The sequence below is a fragment of the Dasypus novemcinctus genome, chromosome Y, assembly GCF_030445035.2.
Source record: "Dasypus novemcinctus isolate mDasNov1 chromosome Y, mDasNov1.1.hap2, whole genome shotgun sequence".
Lineage (NCBI taxonomy): Eukaryota > Metazoa > Chordata > Mammalia > Cingulata > Dasypodidae > Dasypus > Dasypus novemcinctus.
In genome coordinates, this window is record NC_092216.1 from 23,706,626 (window position 1) to 23,723,139 (window position 16,514).

The 16,514-nt window shown below is 40.4% G+C and overlaps 1 protein-coding gene and 1 long non-coding RNA gene across 2 annotated transcripts; both read right to left on the minus strand.

The window, feature by feature from the left end:
• Positions 1-2,101: 2,101 nt before the first annotated feature.
• On the minus strand, positions 2,102-3,258 carry LOC139438364 (uncharacterized). The gene is made up of 3 exons (XR_011648044.1): positions 3,093-3,258; positions 2,915-3,000; positions 2,102-2,325 (listed from the first exon to the last, which is right to left on the minus strand). It is a non-coding gene; the product is annotated as an uncharacterized lncRNA (long non-coding RNA).
• A 30-nt stretch (positions 3,259-3,288) lies between these two features.
• Positions 3,289-5,843, minus strand: LOC139438293 (testis-specific Y-encoded protein 4-like). Its single transcript, XM_071213410.1, has 3 exons — positions 5,141-5,843; positions 3,535-3,612; positions 3,289-3,423 (listed from the first exon to the last, which is right to left on the minus strand). Exons 1-3 carry the CDS (start codon positions 5,708-5,710, stop codon positions 3,289-3,291), a joined length of 783 nt encoding a protein of 260 aa, XP_071069511.1. The 5' UTR covers positions 5,711-5,843.
• Positions 5,844-16,514: the final 10,671 nt, after the last annotated feature.

A 16,514-nucleotide genomic window follows, 5' to 3' on the forward strand; every position in this document is an offset into this window, starting at 1 on the left:
TGAAAGACAAGATACAGAAATTGTGTAGTACAGCACTCAGACAAATATCTAAACGTTGAGGCTGATGTGAAAGCACTACAAAAACTGGACTGCAAATGAGTTAAATTTTTGTACTCTGGGAAGGAAACAGCTGTGTTTTCTAGGTTGTACATCATGAACAAATCAATGGCTAATGGCATTACTGGGTAAAGTCAACAAGAGTACTTTAGAACTTTGTTACCTGCATCCATGGTAGTATTTCCTGCATTTCATGCCAGGGCAGACCAGACCAGAAATGAGCCATGGCAGCAAAGTGCTGGCAGAGAATGTTAAGTGATCAGAGGAGTTTGTCCCAACTTTTCCTCTATGCTTCAAATACTGATAAGGGCAAGACCTTATCAAGAGAATTGACTAGCTGGAAAGGACAATGTAATCTTCAGAAACAGGCCCAGTTCATACTCCTATGTCCAAGCCGAGACTGCTGCCCTATCCTCCACATGCACAGTTAATGGAATTATTGTTTTATTTTCCAGTTCCTAGTGAGTGAGTTGGCAGGAGCTACAAGAGTTCCTTGAAGTCTAAAAATCATGACTCTGGAAAAGTTTCCTTCAGTCCTGTGTGTGGTTGGGTGATGGGAATAGCCTTTAGAGCCTATCAGGAATCTCTGCGAGAGCTTCAGCTGCCTGCCTCAAGAAAAGTTTCAAACCCACACAGAAGGTGGCTACGTTTGAAGGAGTGTGGGAGATTTCGTGAACTCTGATATCAAACTCTCAACCTTGATAGTGCTGCTGTAGCACAGACCATAGTTTGCCCATAAAAACGGGAAGGTGGGTTCTATTCAGAGCCAGCAATGTCAGTGTAGGAAAGTCAGTGACAGAGATGCTCACGAGGACTCTTTCATCTGGGAATGACAAGGAAGTCCTGTGGTAAACAACCTCCCACTTCCATCTACAGCAGCACCAATTCTTCAGTGTAATCCATGGATTAGAGCTGTTTCTGGGAAGTAACCACATATTATTATATTATGAAGCAAGTAAATGCTTGCCCTTCTTAGTGAGGCTTTCAAGGTGTGGGTTGGTCTGCTACAGTAAAATTGCACTAATGGGGCTTGAGTCAGAAGACACAGATGATCTAGGAAAGGGAAGAGTCACCAAATGGACAGGTCCTGTCTTTGAAAGATTTTGAGTCAAAAACCACTCAGGAAATAGAAGTCAACTAGTTTCAGTATTTCATGGGGAAGAAATGTTCTTATGTTGAGTCTCAGTTATCCTAAACTTTTGAGTGCATCACCTAATGGGAAGCTTGGACCAAAGTTTAATCCTATCTGTAAAAGAGGGCTAATATAAAAGGGTCGACATCTGGGAATGTTGTGTAAAGAGTACACCAGGATAAATGTATTTGTGAATTTACCAAGTTCATTCTGCCTGAGTCTATTTTTGTCCCAAAATAAAGTCTGAGAGAAGCACAGGAACTCATCTGAGATACTATCACAAGGAAACGTACTTCTTTAATGCAGTTCCCCATTTCATTTCGTTACTTAAGCCAGAAATCCAGTAGCACATTTACCACTTTCTCACGGAAATGTTCTTTCTCCACGTTCCCTGCCTCAAGGTATACACCTATATGCTGGCAGTGCTGGTACTGGCAGTGCAACTATTAGCATGCCAAGAGGTCTGCATTAATATAGATTTGGAAAACATTTTGTTCAAAGATGAAGTATTAACATTTCCTCCATCCTGCCATTAATTTGAATGAGAAATAGCTGTATCAGGTAAGCTCTATGCAAGCAACATAGCACAGATTCTAGGTCTTATCGGACTGTGATCCCCTTTCTCATGAAGCCCTTATTTTCACCTTCTCTCACTTTCCTTGTGAAAATAATAAGCCTACAATTAATGGGCCACTCTTTTCTATTCCCCTATTACCTAACAACTGACTTGGTAGGAAAAATTGTGTTTCCAACTGGAATTCCAAGGTATGTTACTTCCTCTCTCTCCACCTTTATACGTGTGAAAGTTCATAGACTTCTACTTCCTAGGTATGAAATAAAAATGCCCAAAGTAAGTAGAGTTTTTTTTTTCCCATTGAATCCACTCCAAAGAAGCACAAATATGCACAATGATACATACTTTGGACCTCTTGGTGTTTATTGTTACTTAGTATTATCATTCCATGTTTAAGCAAACTCATTCTTTGTATTTTCCACCACTAGCTTCATTCTTCATTTCTCAATTTTGTAAGAGAATGGGGGTTGATTACTTATTTCCTGCATCTGAAGTGGTCTTCTGCTATTTTAGTAAAGTTTGATGGTTTTCTCTCTCCGGATCCAAGAGAGGGGGGCAATCCCTGGAAAACACACACAAGCATAAAAGATATTTAAATTGCTATTTCTCAAAATTAAAATTAAGTAGTTAGGTCAAAGTATCTTGGTCCTCCTGGACTGTCCACATTTTACTGACTTTGATATCTTTAAATTGTACCTCAGAGTTTAAAATTGTCCTCCACAATCTATGCAATATTGCCTAAATTCTCTGTATGGCTGTGCGATATGAGTACATGTGAGTCTTTAAAAAAACACTGTGGCAATCAAAAAGATAGGATCAATTCCATAAAGACTCGTAAATTTTATAGAGGTAAGAGAGCCCCAAACCTAAATATAGGAGCAAAGCATGAGCCCATACCTGTGGAATAATGCTTCAAAGAAGTGGAGATGATGAATCACGTGCATCAAGTGTCCATTCCAGTCATCCTCCTTTACCTTGTTTAGCTTTCTCTCCCATAAGCAGTTTTGTACTATAGTATCCCTTATAGGGTAACTACTTACTGACCTGGAGTTACGCTATGACTTACTTTTACTGTCTATTCCTCTACCAGAAGAAAGCAGCTTCAAAACACATTTATTCCCCACCATCACCACCCTACTTGAGATCCTTACCTGTCTGCCTCTCTGTTCCCTCTTCTTGTCTCTTATATCCTTAGGTAGTACTGCAGGGGATTCAGCCAGAGATCCTCACAGATGATCTGGTAATGGACAAAGACAAATGAGCCAGCATCCCCCACGGATCTTGGAAACCCACCAAGGCCATTTCTGATACTGCCCTTAGGGGACTTACCTCAGCAATTCTATTAGATCCTGCAAAGTTATGGTCAGACAACCAGTTGAAGAAGTTAAGGCTGGTATTGGAGTTACTGTAGCTGTTGGTCTGGCACTCATAATCACCGAGCCATTGGATTGGAGTGGAATGAGATGCCTTATATCCTGTAGAAAGAAGAAGATAGGGAGAGGGTCTTGTTCACCAGTTCCCCAAACTACCCACAGAACGACCTCTTAACAGTGATAGTAATGTCATACTCCTTAGTGATCACTTCATTTTGGAAGTAAGGGTTTCTCCCAAAGAAAAATATGATTTTGCAACTATTTGTAGGATGGATGAACTCTTCTACCTGAACAGGGAAAAGCAGAGACAGGAAAAATCACTCCAGGCCTTGCCTGATTCTATGCTTAATAAGTTCTCCCCTCACTTATTCCTATACTTTAAGCATCCCATCTCTTACCTTCAAACTGATCATATAGTTGAGCATATCCTGATCCTGGTCGCTGATCATTGCTGACATCAGAGGATGGTTCAGAATCTGCACTGGGTTAAGGAGTCAAATACACGAGGATGGCAAGGGTAAAAATGGTCAACACACCTGGAAAGCAATCAGAAGTAGGAAGACACATTTCCCAGAAAACTGCTATTGCTAGTTTATCTCAGTCAACCTCCATCCTTCTTTAAAAGCCTCCTTATATCCTATTTTCTGAGAGCTCCTGAACTTAATTTTTGTATGCATACAGGGGTCATGCCTGAAAATAGATGTTCTGAGGACAATCATTGATTAACCAGTGAAAATTTGGGGATGTTTACTTGAGGCAATGAATCTTAGATAAGCTTCTCTGGATTCTAAAGTGAAGCAAGAGTATATGATTAGAGTTCTAAAAGGACCATCTGATGAATGGGAAGCCATTTATAAGCCGAGTATATTGCATGGTGTCAAAATGCGCCCACAAAGACACAATGCTTAGTATGAAAAGGAATCTATGTGTTGAGGACCTGTTGTTTGCAGGCAGGTACCGGCAGTAATAGGCCAGGACAAATGATAAAGATTGCCATACAGAACCAATCTCTACTCAGTTACGCTAATAAATACCGGTTCTTTAAATGTGAAATGTGTTACGGAACTTCTATGTTATTCTTAATTCTATTAAAATATATATGGGGAAACGGACTTGGCCCAGTGGTTAGGGTGTCCGTCTACCACATGGGAGGTGTCCGTCTACCACATGGGAGGTCTGTGGTTCAAACCCTGGGCCTCCTTGACCCATGTGGAGCTGGTCCACGCGCAGTGCTGATGTGCGCAAGGAGTGCCGTGCCACGCAGGGGTGTCCCCCGTGTAGGGGAGCCCCACATGCAAGGAGTGCGTCCCGTAAGGAGAGCCGCCCAGCGCAAAAGAAAATGCAGCCTGCCCAGGAACAGCGCCGCCCACACTTCCCGTGCTGCTGACAACAGAAGCAGACAAAGAAAAAGACGCAGCAAATAGACACAGAGAACAGAGGGGGGGAGGGGGGGAATTAAATACCTAAATAGACTTAAAAAAAAAAAAATATATATATATATATATATATATATATATATTTACCACCAGGAAAAATTCCTGTGCTTTGCTGAAAAGTTACGGATTCATCAAAACTTCTGCAAGTGCTGAAGGTGGCCATTTGCTTCACTCGATACACTTAATTCAATAAGTATTCCATCCCCCCACAGGATTGCCTCCTTCCTCAGCCCTGACTTCCTCCCCCATCCTCTTGCCTAGTCCACTCCCATTGGAACTGTACTAAGGATACGATTTGTTTGTTTGTTTAGGCTCTTATGATCTTTTTTATTAAGGTATAACTAACATACAATAAAATGCACAACCCGTAGTTTGTTCAGTTTCCGCAACTGTACAAACCCACATAATCACAAGTCAAAACAGGATTTAGTACATTTTCACCACCCCAAAAGTTTCCTTGTGTCTCCTCAGTCAAACCCCCTCCCTGCCTTCAAGAAACCACTTCTATCACCAGAAAGGAGCTTTTTCTGCTCTTGGAGTTTAGCTAAACGCAGTTGTACAAGGATACGGTTTTGAACCAGAAGCCACGAATACGCTCAATGATGTTGCTTCTGCGCTCCAGGTGCGGCTTAAAGGCCTGCCTCAGCTTGTGCTTCAGCCGGCAAAAGGCCCGGTTGGTTCGGACTTTCACGCTGCTCAGCTCTAACTGCAGGGCCTCTAGCGCCTCCACTGATGTCTGGGCCGCCTCCGCATCATACCCTGGCTGGGCCCGCCCGCACTCCTCCTGCCCCTCCTCCAGGCTTTTCTGCTCCGCCTCTCGCTCCTGCTCTTGCACCTCCTCTTCCGCCACTACGTCCACTACCGCCATTACATTCTCCAGCACCATGTCCTCCTCCATCACCTCCATTTCCGGCAGCTCCTCCACCCAGAGCACCGCGGCCTCCTCGCAGGGCGCCTCTCCCGTCTCCATCCCTCCAGCTGGGTCCTGTGCCTCCGCCCCTGCCCTGCAGCTCTGTGGGGACCGCTGGCCAGGGCGCCCGAGCGACTCTCCTACCAGAGGGCCGCTTGCCAGGCCACGGAGGTGTTCTGAGCGTGCCTGGGGAGCCGGGCCTTCGCCAGGACCCGCTTCACTCGCCATGTGGCCCGGGCCGGTGCAGGCAAGGACGCCGCACACGCTCTCCCCAGGCCACGCCTGCGGGTACACCAGCGGCTCTGGGCTGAGCGGGTGGGCCCCCGGCAGCCTGTGGCGTGTGGAGCTGGGCGCATGCGCAGCGCTTGGTGACGGCACGACGGCCAGTGACGGGGAAAGCCGCGCTTTCCACGCCCCACGCCGCTCCCCCCCCCCCCACCCCTCCGGCGGCGCAGAGCCCTGGCCCCTCCCGCTCCTGCCCTTCCCCGCTCCTGCCCCGCCCTCACACTGGGCTGGAGCAAAGCCTGCGCCTGCAACCCGCAGCCCAGCCTTCGAGGGAGCGAGTCTGCAGGGCGCTGCTCACCTCCAGCAGGCTGGTGGGGAACGTGCGTGGCGCTCAGTGAAGGTCAGGTCAGGGCCCGCGCGGGGACCCCGGCTGGTTCTGGGGCGGAATTTCCTAAGCCATGGAGGCAGACCCCGCCATACAGGATCTGGCTGCCCGCAGCGATTATCCCGCCCACAAAACCTAAGCGGAGCCGGGAAAACTGCGCCCTGGCAGCCGAGCACCGCTGCCCGGAAAGGCGCCCTGTTCTTCCTCTTTCACGTTTCCTATTGTGGGCACCGTTAGCTCGACCTACACAAATGTCTCTCCTTGCTCGTTTTTCAGTGGAGAGAGATCGTGACGGTAAGTAGTGCACAGAAAGCATACGCATATGGAACCCAAGATCATGGGGTCACAGGTCCTGCACTCTTTCCTATAACGTGAGGGAGAAGGACGGAGTAGATTCTTCCAAGCTGGTGACCTAAATCCCTCAAAGGAAAAACTGTCGCCGCTCAGGAAAGAAGACGCTTTGGGGACAAGGTCCAAGACTGGCTGGAAGGAGTTTTGAAAAGTATATTGTATTTTTCCATATCATACATTTTCTTTTACTTTTTCTTTCTGTCTTCCTGATGTACACAGCTGTAATGGATGTTCATCTAAAAATACTTTCAGAACCTGTTTTATTCCATACCAAGAAAACCATAATATTTATTTCCTCTCCTTTTACCTTTATACAAAAATAATTGTAATAAGTAACAACGCATTAAGATAATTAATTCAAAACCCAGCAATTCGTGGTCAAAGTGTAATTGACGTTGAGGCAAGTTTGATTGTGTCTCCACACCATGCCAGATCATACTGTGGAAAAATCACTGGGGAACTATTATGCTAGCCTGGAGAAACAAATCTCATTAGGACTTGAGGAAACCAGGCAAAGATCTTAACTCCTATTCCAATTTACCGTTTCTTTGCCTCCCTTCTTTTAAAATGGGGTGTAAATGTTCTTCTGATATGTTCTATCCCTGGGTCTGTCAAGCTGAGAAGGAAGATCCACAGTCCTCTTCTTCTGACCTGACAATTCTTTTGATTTTCTCTATCAGTGTATGGGCAAACATAAAAGGAGGCTACATAACCATGTATGGCATTTTATCTCATGAAGTTCTTTAGGACAATTTCTTGCCAGTTGGCCCCCCAAGCATGGTCTTTCTGGGAATATAGTTTATAAGGAGTTAAGCAGAAATAAGGCAAGTGGTTAATGACAAGTGCCTGTTTGTATACTATGGAATAATATTCTGGGTCGTGGCTAGTAATACTGATAAGGGGCACTAAACACTTCTGGAGTGATGTCATCATCATGTCAATGTACAAGTCTCTTAGAAAAGCCTCCCCAGAGATGAAGTGAGTAAAAGGCCAAATTCTGCTTGCTGGAGGACAGCAGAGATCAGAAAATAATCCACAAATGCTGATTTGAAGAAACTGAAAAATCATAGGCAGGAGAAATCTTTCCCATAAAGAAGGCCAATTTTCATGACCCTTCGCCCTTATTGGGTCCCTTGCAACTCAGGATCCACACAGAGGCAGCGCAGTGCCACGTCCGTCTCACCACATATAAAGACTGTTGACAGAATCATATTTAGAAACTCCATGCATCCCCAGGCACTGGAACCTACGTCTGCAGAGACCCAGAGGAGAATACAAGCCTACAAAGAGTACAAAGCAGCTCACTCAGGCAAGATCTCAATCTTTTTGTGTGTGTGAGAGAGGTGGTGAGTGTAAATCGATGCCATCTTGCCCCAGCTCCTCAGGATACTGCCTTTTACAAACATGATTAATTTATGCAGAGAGAGCTTTCAGTTTAAAAATACAATGCCAAAGAATGCAGCCTTCACAAAGGTATTACGTGTTCTTTGCCAAGATTTTATTTCTCAAATCATACAATGCATTTTATTAAGTGCTAGTTGGTATCCTAACAATAATCTGTTTGAAGCTCATTTTATTTATTTATTCATTTATTTGTTATTAATTCATGTACTGATTTTATCTTTAAAGAAGCTTTAGATTACATAAATGTTACATAAAAATATGGGGGAATCCCATATACCCCACCCATTCCTCCTCCCACACGGTTCCCCATTAACAACATCTTTCATTAGTGTGGTTCATGTGTTACAATTGATGAACGTATATTGAAGCATTGCTGCTTACCATGGACTATAGTTTACATTATCATTTATACTTTGCCCCACACAATTTTATGGGTTTTGGCAAAATGTATAATGGCCTGTATCCATCATTGCAATGCCATGCAGGTCAATTCCAATGTACCAAAAAGCCCCCATATTATACCTATTCTTCTCTCTCCCTCCCCCTCAGAACCTCTGGTGGCCACTGCCTTTATATCAATGATATAAGTTCTTCCATTGCTAGAATAATAATGTCTATAATAGAATAATATGTCTACTTTAGTCCATCGTTCTTTCCCAATCTTGAGGGTTTTGGGATGGTGATGTCTATTCTGTTTCTGATTGAGATGGGACTTAGATCCCATGTGGTAGATGGATAGAGCTGTCTTAATTGTAATTTATTTGGGATGGGTAGTGTCCATCTTCATTCTTTTGTTAGCTCTCCTATTGAGTCCATTGAACTCATTTTAGAGTTGAAATAACAGAAATCAAGGAGGTAAAGTTATTTGGCCAAATGCAGGTGGCAGGACTAGAATCTGTATCTCTTACTCCCCAGCCCAGTGGTTACTTTAACAGCTCTTGGAAATTATGTTTTTAATAGGTGTACATAGAACAGAGTACAAATTTTCACTTGAAAAGCTTAAGAAAACCTAGAAAAATACAATAGTAAAATTTTTGAAGCACTTAAAACATGGTTCTTTCTACTTCTCCTATTAACAGGATTTTAAAGGGTGGATGGTGTTTCCATTCTAACTTAATTTTTTCCTTACCCAAATATCCAAGTTCATAAATGTAAACACATCTGATGACATGCTTCCTTATCATCCTTCTATTATGACACAAGGATTACTGAGAATTAGTAACGCCAGCTGATATCATTTCCAGGTTTTTCAAGCTCCCTAAGAAATAAATAATGATACACCTATTTTACAATGTAAGAAATGTACGGGTAGACATTAATTGTTCCACAGCATTCACCAAGAAAGTGATAGAAACAAGATGTTAACCTATATTTAAAATCTTTTCAAAACGCTTCTCCATTTTAATAGATTATGCCTGTTTCCATGATTTGTCTGCATGGGCACATGAGGTGTCATAGGGAATATAAGATTTCTAGAGCCAATGGAGGCATTTGTCTTTAATTATTGTACCTTAAAGTTTATGAATAACTGGGCTGTCCCAAATCCTTGGCTTATTTTGTGAATAAATTTTGCACATTCCACCTTAGTTCATGACAATTCCATCCTTCCAGTTGCTCAGGCAAAATATTTATAGCTGCCTTTGATCCTTTCACATTTTTACAACCCATGTCCATTCTATCAGGAAATCCTCTTGACAATATCGTCAAAGTACATTCATTATGCAATTGCCTCTCATATTCTTCGTTGCTATGACAGTGTTTTAGAGAACAGCATCTCTCAAAAGAATAATTGCAACAATCTCCAGTCTTTTTCCTGATCTCTCTGCTTCAGACCTTGCCCACATTAGGTCTATTAAAAATGCTTATTTTAAATAATAATTTCTATAATATCTCCTCTTACTTCAATCACTCCAATAACTTCTCATCTCAGTCCAAATAAAAGTGTAAAACCTGAGCATGGCATACAAAGCTACACATAATCTGCATCCCTTCTCTCCTCAATCACAGACAGATACACAATCATTCACACATTTCTGACCTCATCTCCCTCATTCTTCTGCACCAATCCTTAAACCATTCCTGATTTTTTCTCAAATTAATCAGAAACAATATTTCTGTCTCAGGGGTATTTAAACTTAAGGCTCCTTGTAAGTAAAACTCTTTCCCTTCAATTGAATGCTCTGCTATCTCCTTCATCTCCTTCAGGTATCTGGAAATAAGAGCTTATCAGTGTTGTTTTCTTTAATTATCCAATTAACACTGAAATCAATTATTTAGCTTGGGTCTTCCAGAATAGTGCCTTATGAATTAAGCATATCAAAGTACGAGCTCTTTTAATATTCTAATTCTTTGCAGAATAGTACATTTGTAAAATAAAATAGAAACATGGTAATGTCTAGTTGCTCTGTGTTCCTAAGCACTTACTCTCCCTTTCTGTATTTATTATGGACTAGTCCTAGGATGTAGAACAACACTGTGTCTCTTAAACTTGTGCATACGTGTTATTGGGGATCACATTAAAAACCAGATTCTATTTTAGTATGTATGTGGTAAGGCCTGAGATTGTGCATTACTAACAAGTTCCTAGGTGATGCTATTTACTTTCATACTAAAAATAGGAATGCCTAGAAAACAGAGTCTGCAGCATGATTGAAGGGCCAAGAATTAATTTAGGAGGTCTAAGCCCAGGGGATTTTGGGTATGAAACAAGGGAAGTGAAATAATTGGGAAAAAAAGAATGAGATATGATTCTTTACAACACTCTGTAGCTGTTCTCAAGGCAACAGTTTTTTCGTTAAAGGGTATAAGGGAGAAATGAACCTTGAAAAAGAGAAAGAAAGATGGATTATCTTCAAAGCTGCTTAATTCTCATCCTACAAAGAACTATCTCATTCATCCCTTGTTGTAGCATCATCTGATCCTCATGTGATGTCTCAGAAATCAAGAGCCTTCACCAACTAAAGGGTGCTAATATATACAAGACCAAAAGTGGACAGAAGAACCTGGAATAGGTAAAGGTCCTGTCTAAGGAAAAGAGATAAAGGAGGGGAATCTAAGTAACAGTGTTATGCCCAATACAAAGCTAAGCAAGGAAGTTATTTAGCACCCTTCCAAGCTGTATTTTCTTCTATTACGTGTCTCACCATTTTATATGATACACATTACTTTTAGGTTCTATATCATTTGTTTCTATTATTAAAATGTATGGAAATTGATTGTAACGATTGTCTGTTTTGGTCATCTAGGCCTAAGTAATGCCCACCACATGACGGTTGCTAAGTAATTCTTTGGCAAGTAAATAAATGAGTGAGTCAATAAGTATCTATATAAAGAGATTAACTCCAAAATAGAACAGTTAAAATGACTGTTCTTTAACCTTAGGTTATATGCTTTTTCCCTACGGTGAAGCATTTTAACATGCTAATTCTACAAGTCAATGAATCGCATGGAATATGGCCTGATGAAAACTTCGGGATTAGCATTTCATTAGCTATTGCAGTTTAGCTAGCCAAAGCTGTTTGCTGGAGTTGTATTTTGGAAAACTTGCAATGCATTATTGAGCCTTTCAAAAAATCGGGCCTCCCAACTTAGAGAAAGTGATAGAAATTTGATATAAAAGAATTAAATCTATTTCACTCAACTTTGAATATATTTTCTTGTGATTTAGAAAGTTATTCCAATTATTTAAATAATGATAAGTATTGAGTTAACTACTTTCAGAACATTTTATATGGAATTCATAAATGGGAATATTTTTATTAATTTCAAGTATGATTTTAAATCATTCCTTACATAAGCCTATAAACTATTTTCTTTACAAAATAGATATAACAAGATTTTAAGGTAACTTATTGGGCAATTTAAAGCACCTAAGTTTGCATCCTTGAAAGTATTTATTGGTGTACTTGACATTGTAGCTTTATGATAATAAATCTTTGCATTTTCTTTTCATTTTGCCTAGTAGCATATTTCACCAGTTTTTTATTTATTTATACAATTTGCTTAGTAGTAAAAATAGTGACACGTGAATCAATTTAAATATGCTCCATATTTTCAATCCTTATGATTAATATATAATGTGTAATAAATTCCACATGTAATTTATTTTTTCAGTATTCAGAATAGAGAATAAAAATCATAGGTCTTATTTCTACATTTTACACACTTAAAAGCAGACAGATTTATTCATTCTTACATTGATCCTTTATTGACGTATTACCATATAAATATTACTACATAAATAACTACTTGGTAGACTGAGAACATTTTGCCCCTTACACCTGACTTTATCAAAACAAAGGTTGTTGGCATTTAAAATATCATATATAGATAGAAAGTGTGCTTAATATTGTTAAGTAACAGAACTGGGTCAAAGGTAAAATATGTCTAGTGAAAATTATTCCATTTGCTCTGGTTCTTCCATACCATACTTATCTGTTGTGGTTTTTTTTTGTTTGTTTGTTTTTTGTTTTGCTTAAGAGCGGGACATTTTAAAAAGTGACAATTACATCTTAGCTTTTAAAAATCTATAATTTTATATATTTGTTTATTTATTTATTTTATTTATCTCCCCTTCCCCCCCACCCCAGTTGTCTCTTCTCTGTGTCTATTTGCTGCGTGCTCTTTTTTGTCCACTTCTGTTGTTGTCAGCAGCACGGGAAATCTGTGTTTCTTTTTATTGCGTCATCTTGTTGTGTCAGCTCTCTGTGTATGCAGCGCCATTCCTGGGCAGGCTGAACTATCTTTCACGCTGGGTGGCTCTCCTTACAGGGCACACTCCTTGCGTGTGGGGCTCCCCTATGTGGGGACACCCCTGTGTGGCATGGCACTCCTCGTGTGCATCAGCACTGCACGTGGGCCAGCTCCACATGGGTCAAGGAGGCCCGGGGTTTGAACCACAGACCTCCCATGTGGTAGACGGATGCCCTAACCACTGGGCCACGTCCACTTCCCTCAATTTTATTATTGTAACATATATACAGCCTAAAATTTCCCTTTTAACCACATTCATATATATAATTCAGTGTTGTTAATTGCATTCACAATGTTGTGCTACCATATGTTATTAGAATAAAAATAAAATTTAAGATGGAAACACACAAATTGTGAACTCAATTGTAAATGAAGGATTACAGTTAATAGAACAAATATATAAATTTTCTTTCATGAATTCAAACAAATATACCATACTAATTCAAGATGTCAAAAATACAGTGGCGTTCTTGATATAGATGTGGAGTGGACACAAACATTCCAAGGTCCACAGGATGGAGGAATAGAGTATGGATTAGAGTGGCCTTCGTGATATTCTATTCATGAACTATTGTGCTTAGTAATCGAAGAAAATGTGGCATTGGTGTGGAGAAAGTGGCCATGGTGGCTGCTGGGGGTAGGGAGTGGGAGGAGGAGATGTGATGTGGGGGCATTTTTGGGGGTTGGAGTTGTCCTGGGTGGTGCTGCAGGGACAGTTACCAGACATTGTATATCCTCCCATGGCCCACTGGGTGGACTGTGGGAGAGTGTGGGCTATGGTTTGGACCATTGACCATGAGGTACAGCGGTGCTCAGAGATGTGTTCACCAAATGCAATGAATGTCTCATGATGATGGAGGAGGTTGTTGTTATGGGGGGAGGAGTGGGATGAGGGGGCGGGGGCTATATGGGGACCTCATATTTTTTTAATGTAACATTAAAAAATAAATAAGTAAAGACAAAAAAAATAGGGTGGTGTGATCTTTATGCTAATGTGTCGACTCGGCCAGGTAATTGCACCCAGGTGTTTGGTCAAGCAAGCATGGGTTTAATTGTAATACAAGAACATTTATAGACTTTAGTCACCAGTGACTTTACTGCATAGATAGCTGATTACATCTACATCAACTAGGGAGATTGCCATCAGCGATGAGTGATGCTTTATCCAATCAGTTGAATGCCTCAAGAGGGAAAGTGATTTCAGCATTCAGGGAGAATTTCCCAGCTAAGTCTTTGGACAGCCAACATCTCCCAGAAGTCATCATGAACCTTCAGTGGACCTTCATCAGAGCCCCTTATTTGTAGCCTGACTGTGGATCCTTGACTTGTGCATTTCCATGGTCATCTGAGAGACTATGGTAAAATTGCATACTATTGACAGATATCTTCTGCAGGATTTGAACAGATATTTACACAATGATGTTCATAGAAGCATTATTAACAATTGCCAAAAGATGGATGCATCCTAAATGTCCAACAAGCACAGAATGAATAAGTAAAATGTAGTATATACTGGTATTTACATACAATGGGATATTATTCAAACATAAATAGGAATGAAGTCCTGATACATGTAAGATGAGTTAACCTTGAAGATGTTACGTTGAGTGAAGTAAGCCAGACACAAAAGAATAATATTGTATGATCTTACTAATTTACAGTAATTTGAAAAAACAAATATATATAGAGTCGGAATAAGGGATATAGGTTACTAGGGGTGATTTCAGGGTAGTGAATAGGAAGTTAATACTTTTGTATTCCTTATTTACCTGTATGTTATTTAGTGGTGAGTTACCTAATATTTTTCTATATATATATATATTTTTAAAGATTTATTTATTTCTCTCCCCCTTCCCCCACCCACAAATTGTCTACTCTCTGTGTCAATTCACTGTGTTTTCCTCTGTGTCAGCTTCTATTCTTGTCAGCAGTCTGGGAATCTGCGTCATCTTGCTGCATCAGCTCTCCATGTGTGTGGCGCCTATCTTTCAATATTGGAGATTTTTCAGATATCATTCTGTTAGACATTTCTAATTTCCTTATGGTATGAGAATAAACATCACATTAATTGAATATATTTAAATGCTTTAAATCATGTTTTATGGAACAGAATAGGGTATAACTTGGTAAGTGTCCATTCCATTGTTCTACTTAAAAGTATGCAAATTCTGCTGTTATTAGATAGCATATTTATAAATGTCTTTTAAGTCAAGTTGGTTTATAGTTCAAGACATTAAAATTCTCAAGATTTTCTGTTTATTCTATTAAATTTTGAGAACAAGTTGTTGAAACTATGAATAATTATGAATTTGTCTATTCTTACAGTTCTCCCAGACTTTGCTTCACATAACTTGAATCACTGGTACTAAATGCACAGAAGATAAGGGCTGTTACATTATTACTTGGGTGAAATCTATGATAAGCTGGAGGTAAGAATTTGTACAGGGAAGGGATAAAATGGGGGCATAGGGATACCTTTGGGTGGGGCTTTTTGGGCTTGAGGAGGGGCTAGGGATGGGAGGAAGGGTCAGATGGCCCAAGAAATTGGGTGTAGGGTAGTGAGAACATTTGAACTTAGGAGGTTGTCAGGTATGTGGTTGAAACTATAATGTCGAGAAAACTCTTTAGAAAATATAAGGAAGGTTACCTGTTTCAGATGCTTAAGGGGGGGGGGGGGAGCACCTGACACAGGGCAGTCTTCTAGGGAGTGTGTGAATGCTCATTTTGTCATCGTGGGTTATATCATTGGGTGGAGACCCCTACAATGAGAATGAAGTGATACCCACATCCTGGGGAGGACTAACATTCTCAAATAGAAGGAATTGTATCTCCCGAGAGAACTGGTGGCTCCCAGTGGGTTAGGGCAGTCGAGTATGTCAGGACCTCAACATTGTTACAAGAATCTCTGAATATGGTCCTTCAAGTAATGAAGATTGATTGTCACTGTGGGCCCTGAGGGGAGGGGGAAAGAGATATTATATAAATGGAATCAGTGTAACTGTGGGACAATGGAAGTGTTACACAAGATCATGCAATGCTGGATATAGGACATGGTAAATTACAATGTATAAAATCTATAGGCTAAAATGAAAACCATAATGTAAAACATAATATAACTAAAAATTTAGAAAATTGCATGGTCTAAAATATAAAAACCCAAATGGAGCCATGTTTGAAAGCTATTGTTTCAATATCTGTACATTGCTGCAGCAAATATAATAGGAACATGTAAAAAGATCATTGCTCGGGAAGGCAAAAAGTGCTTGATGTTGGATATGTGAGAGTACTATATACTGTATATGTGAATTACTGTGATCTAAAACTTTTGTGGAGATAAACTTAATAATTAGAAAAAAGAAAAGGAGAAGAAAGGATGTAGACACTGAGGAAGAAATGGAAGAAATTGCCTTGCCACTGGACATACAGGGCAACACCTATTGCAGTGATGAAAGGCAAAACATTAAAAACAAAGCTATTTCATTTTATAAATTTGCTACCCCAAATTGTTTTTACTTTATTTAATTTTTCTAAATTAGTATGTAGTCTATATCTAACCTTTAAACCCATCACTATATTCTATTTTACTATTAATGGAACCTGGCAATATATTTGGCTTCATTTTTTAAGAAGTTTTGGACCACTGAGAGGTTCAACTATGGCAGGGGAGGAACACAGGGGTGGGTTGTTATTGGTGGGGGGTACATGGTTGGGAGGGAGTTTTCCAGGGCATGTATACAGGGTACATAAAAATGTTTGTATATTTTCATAGTGGTTACAGTTAAAAATGACAACTGAGGGAGTGCTGAGTTCCTAGCCAGGGGAGCTCTGTCACATTTCCCAATGGAACAGCAATAATCCCCCAAGTGCAATGGAAAAGACCAATAAAGAAAGATGGTCCAACAATGAGCCCTTGAT

Excerpts from the sequence above, each read along its gene's own strand:
- LOC139438293 (XM_071213410.1), bottom strand. The coding sequence starts at position 5,710 with ATGGCGAGTGAAGCGGGTCCTGGCGAAGGCCCGGCTCCCCAGGCACGC. Across the intron at positions 3,613-5,140 it reads GTGGCTTCTGGTTCAAAACC|ATTCTGAACCATCCTCTGAT; the intron begins GTATCCTTGTAC and ends AACCCAGTGCAG. Across the intron at positions 3,424-3,534 it reads ACTATATGATCAGTTTGAAG|GTAGAAGAGTTCATCCATCC; the intron begins GTAAGAGATGGG and ends TTCCCTGTTCAG.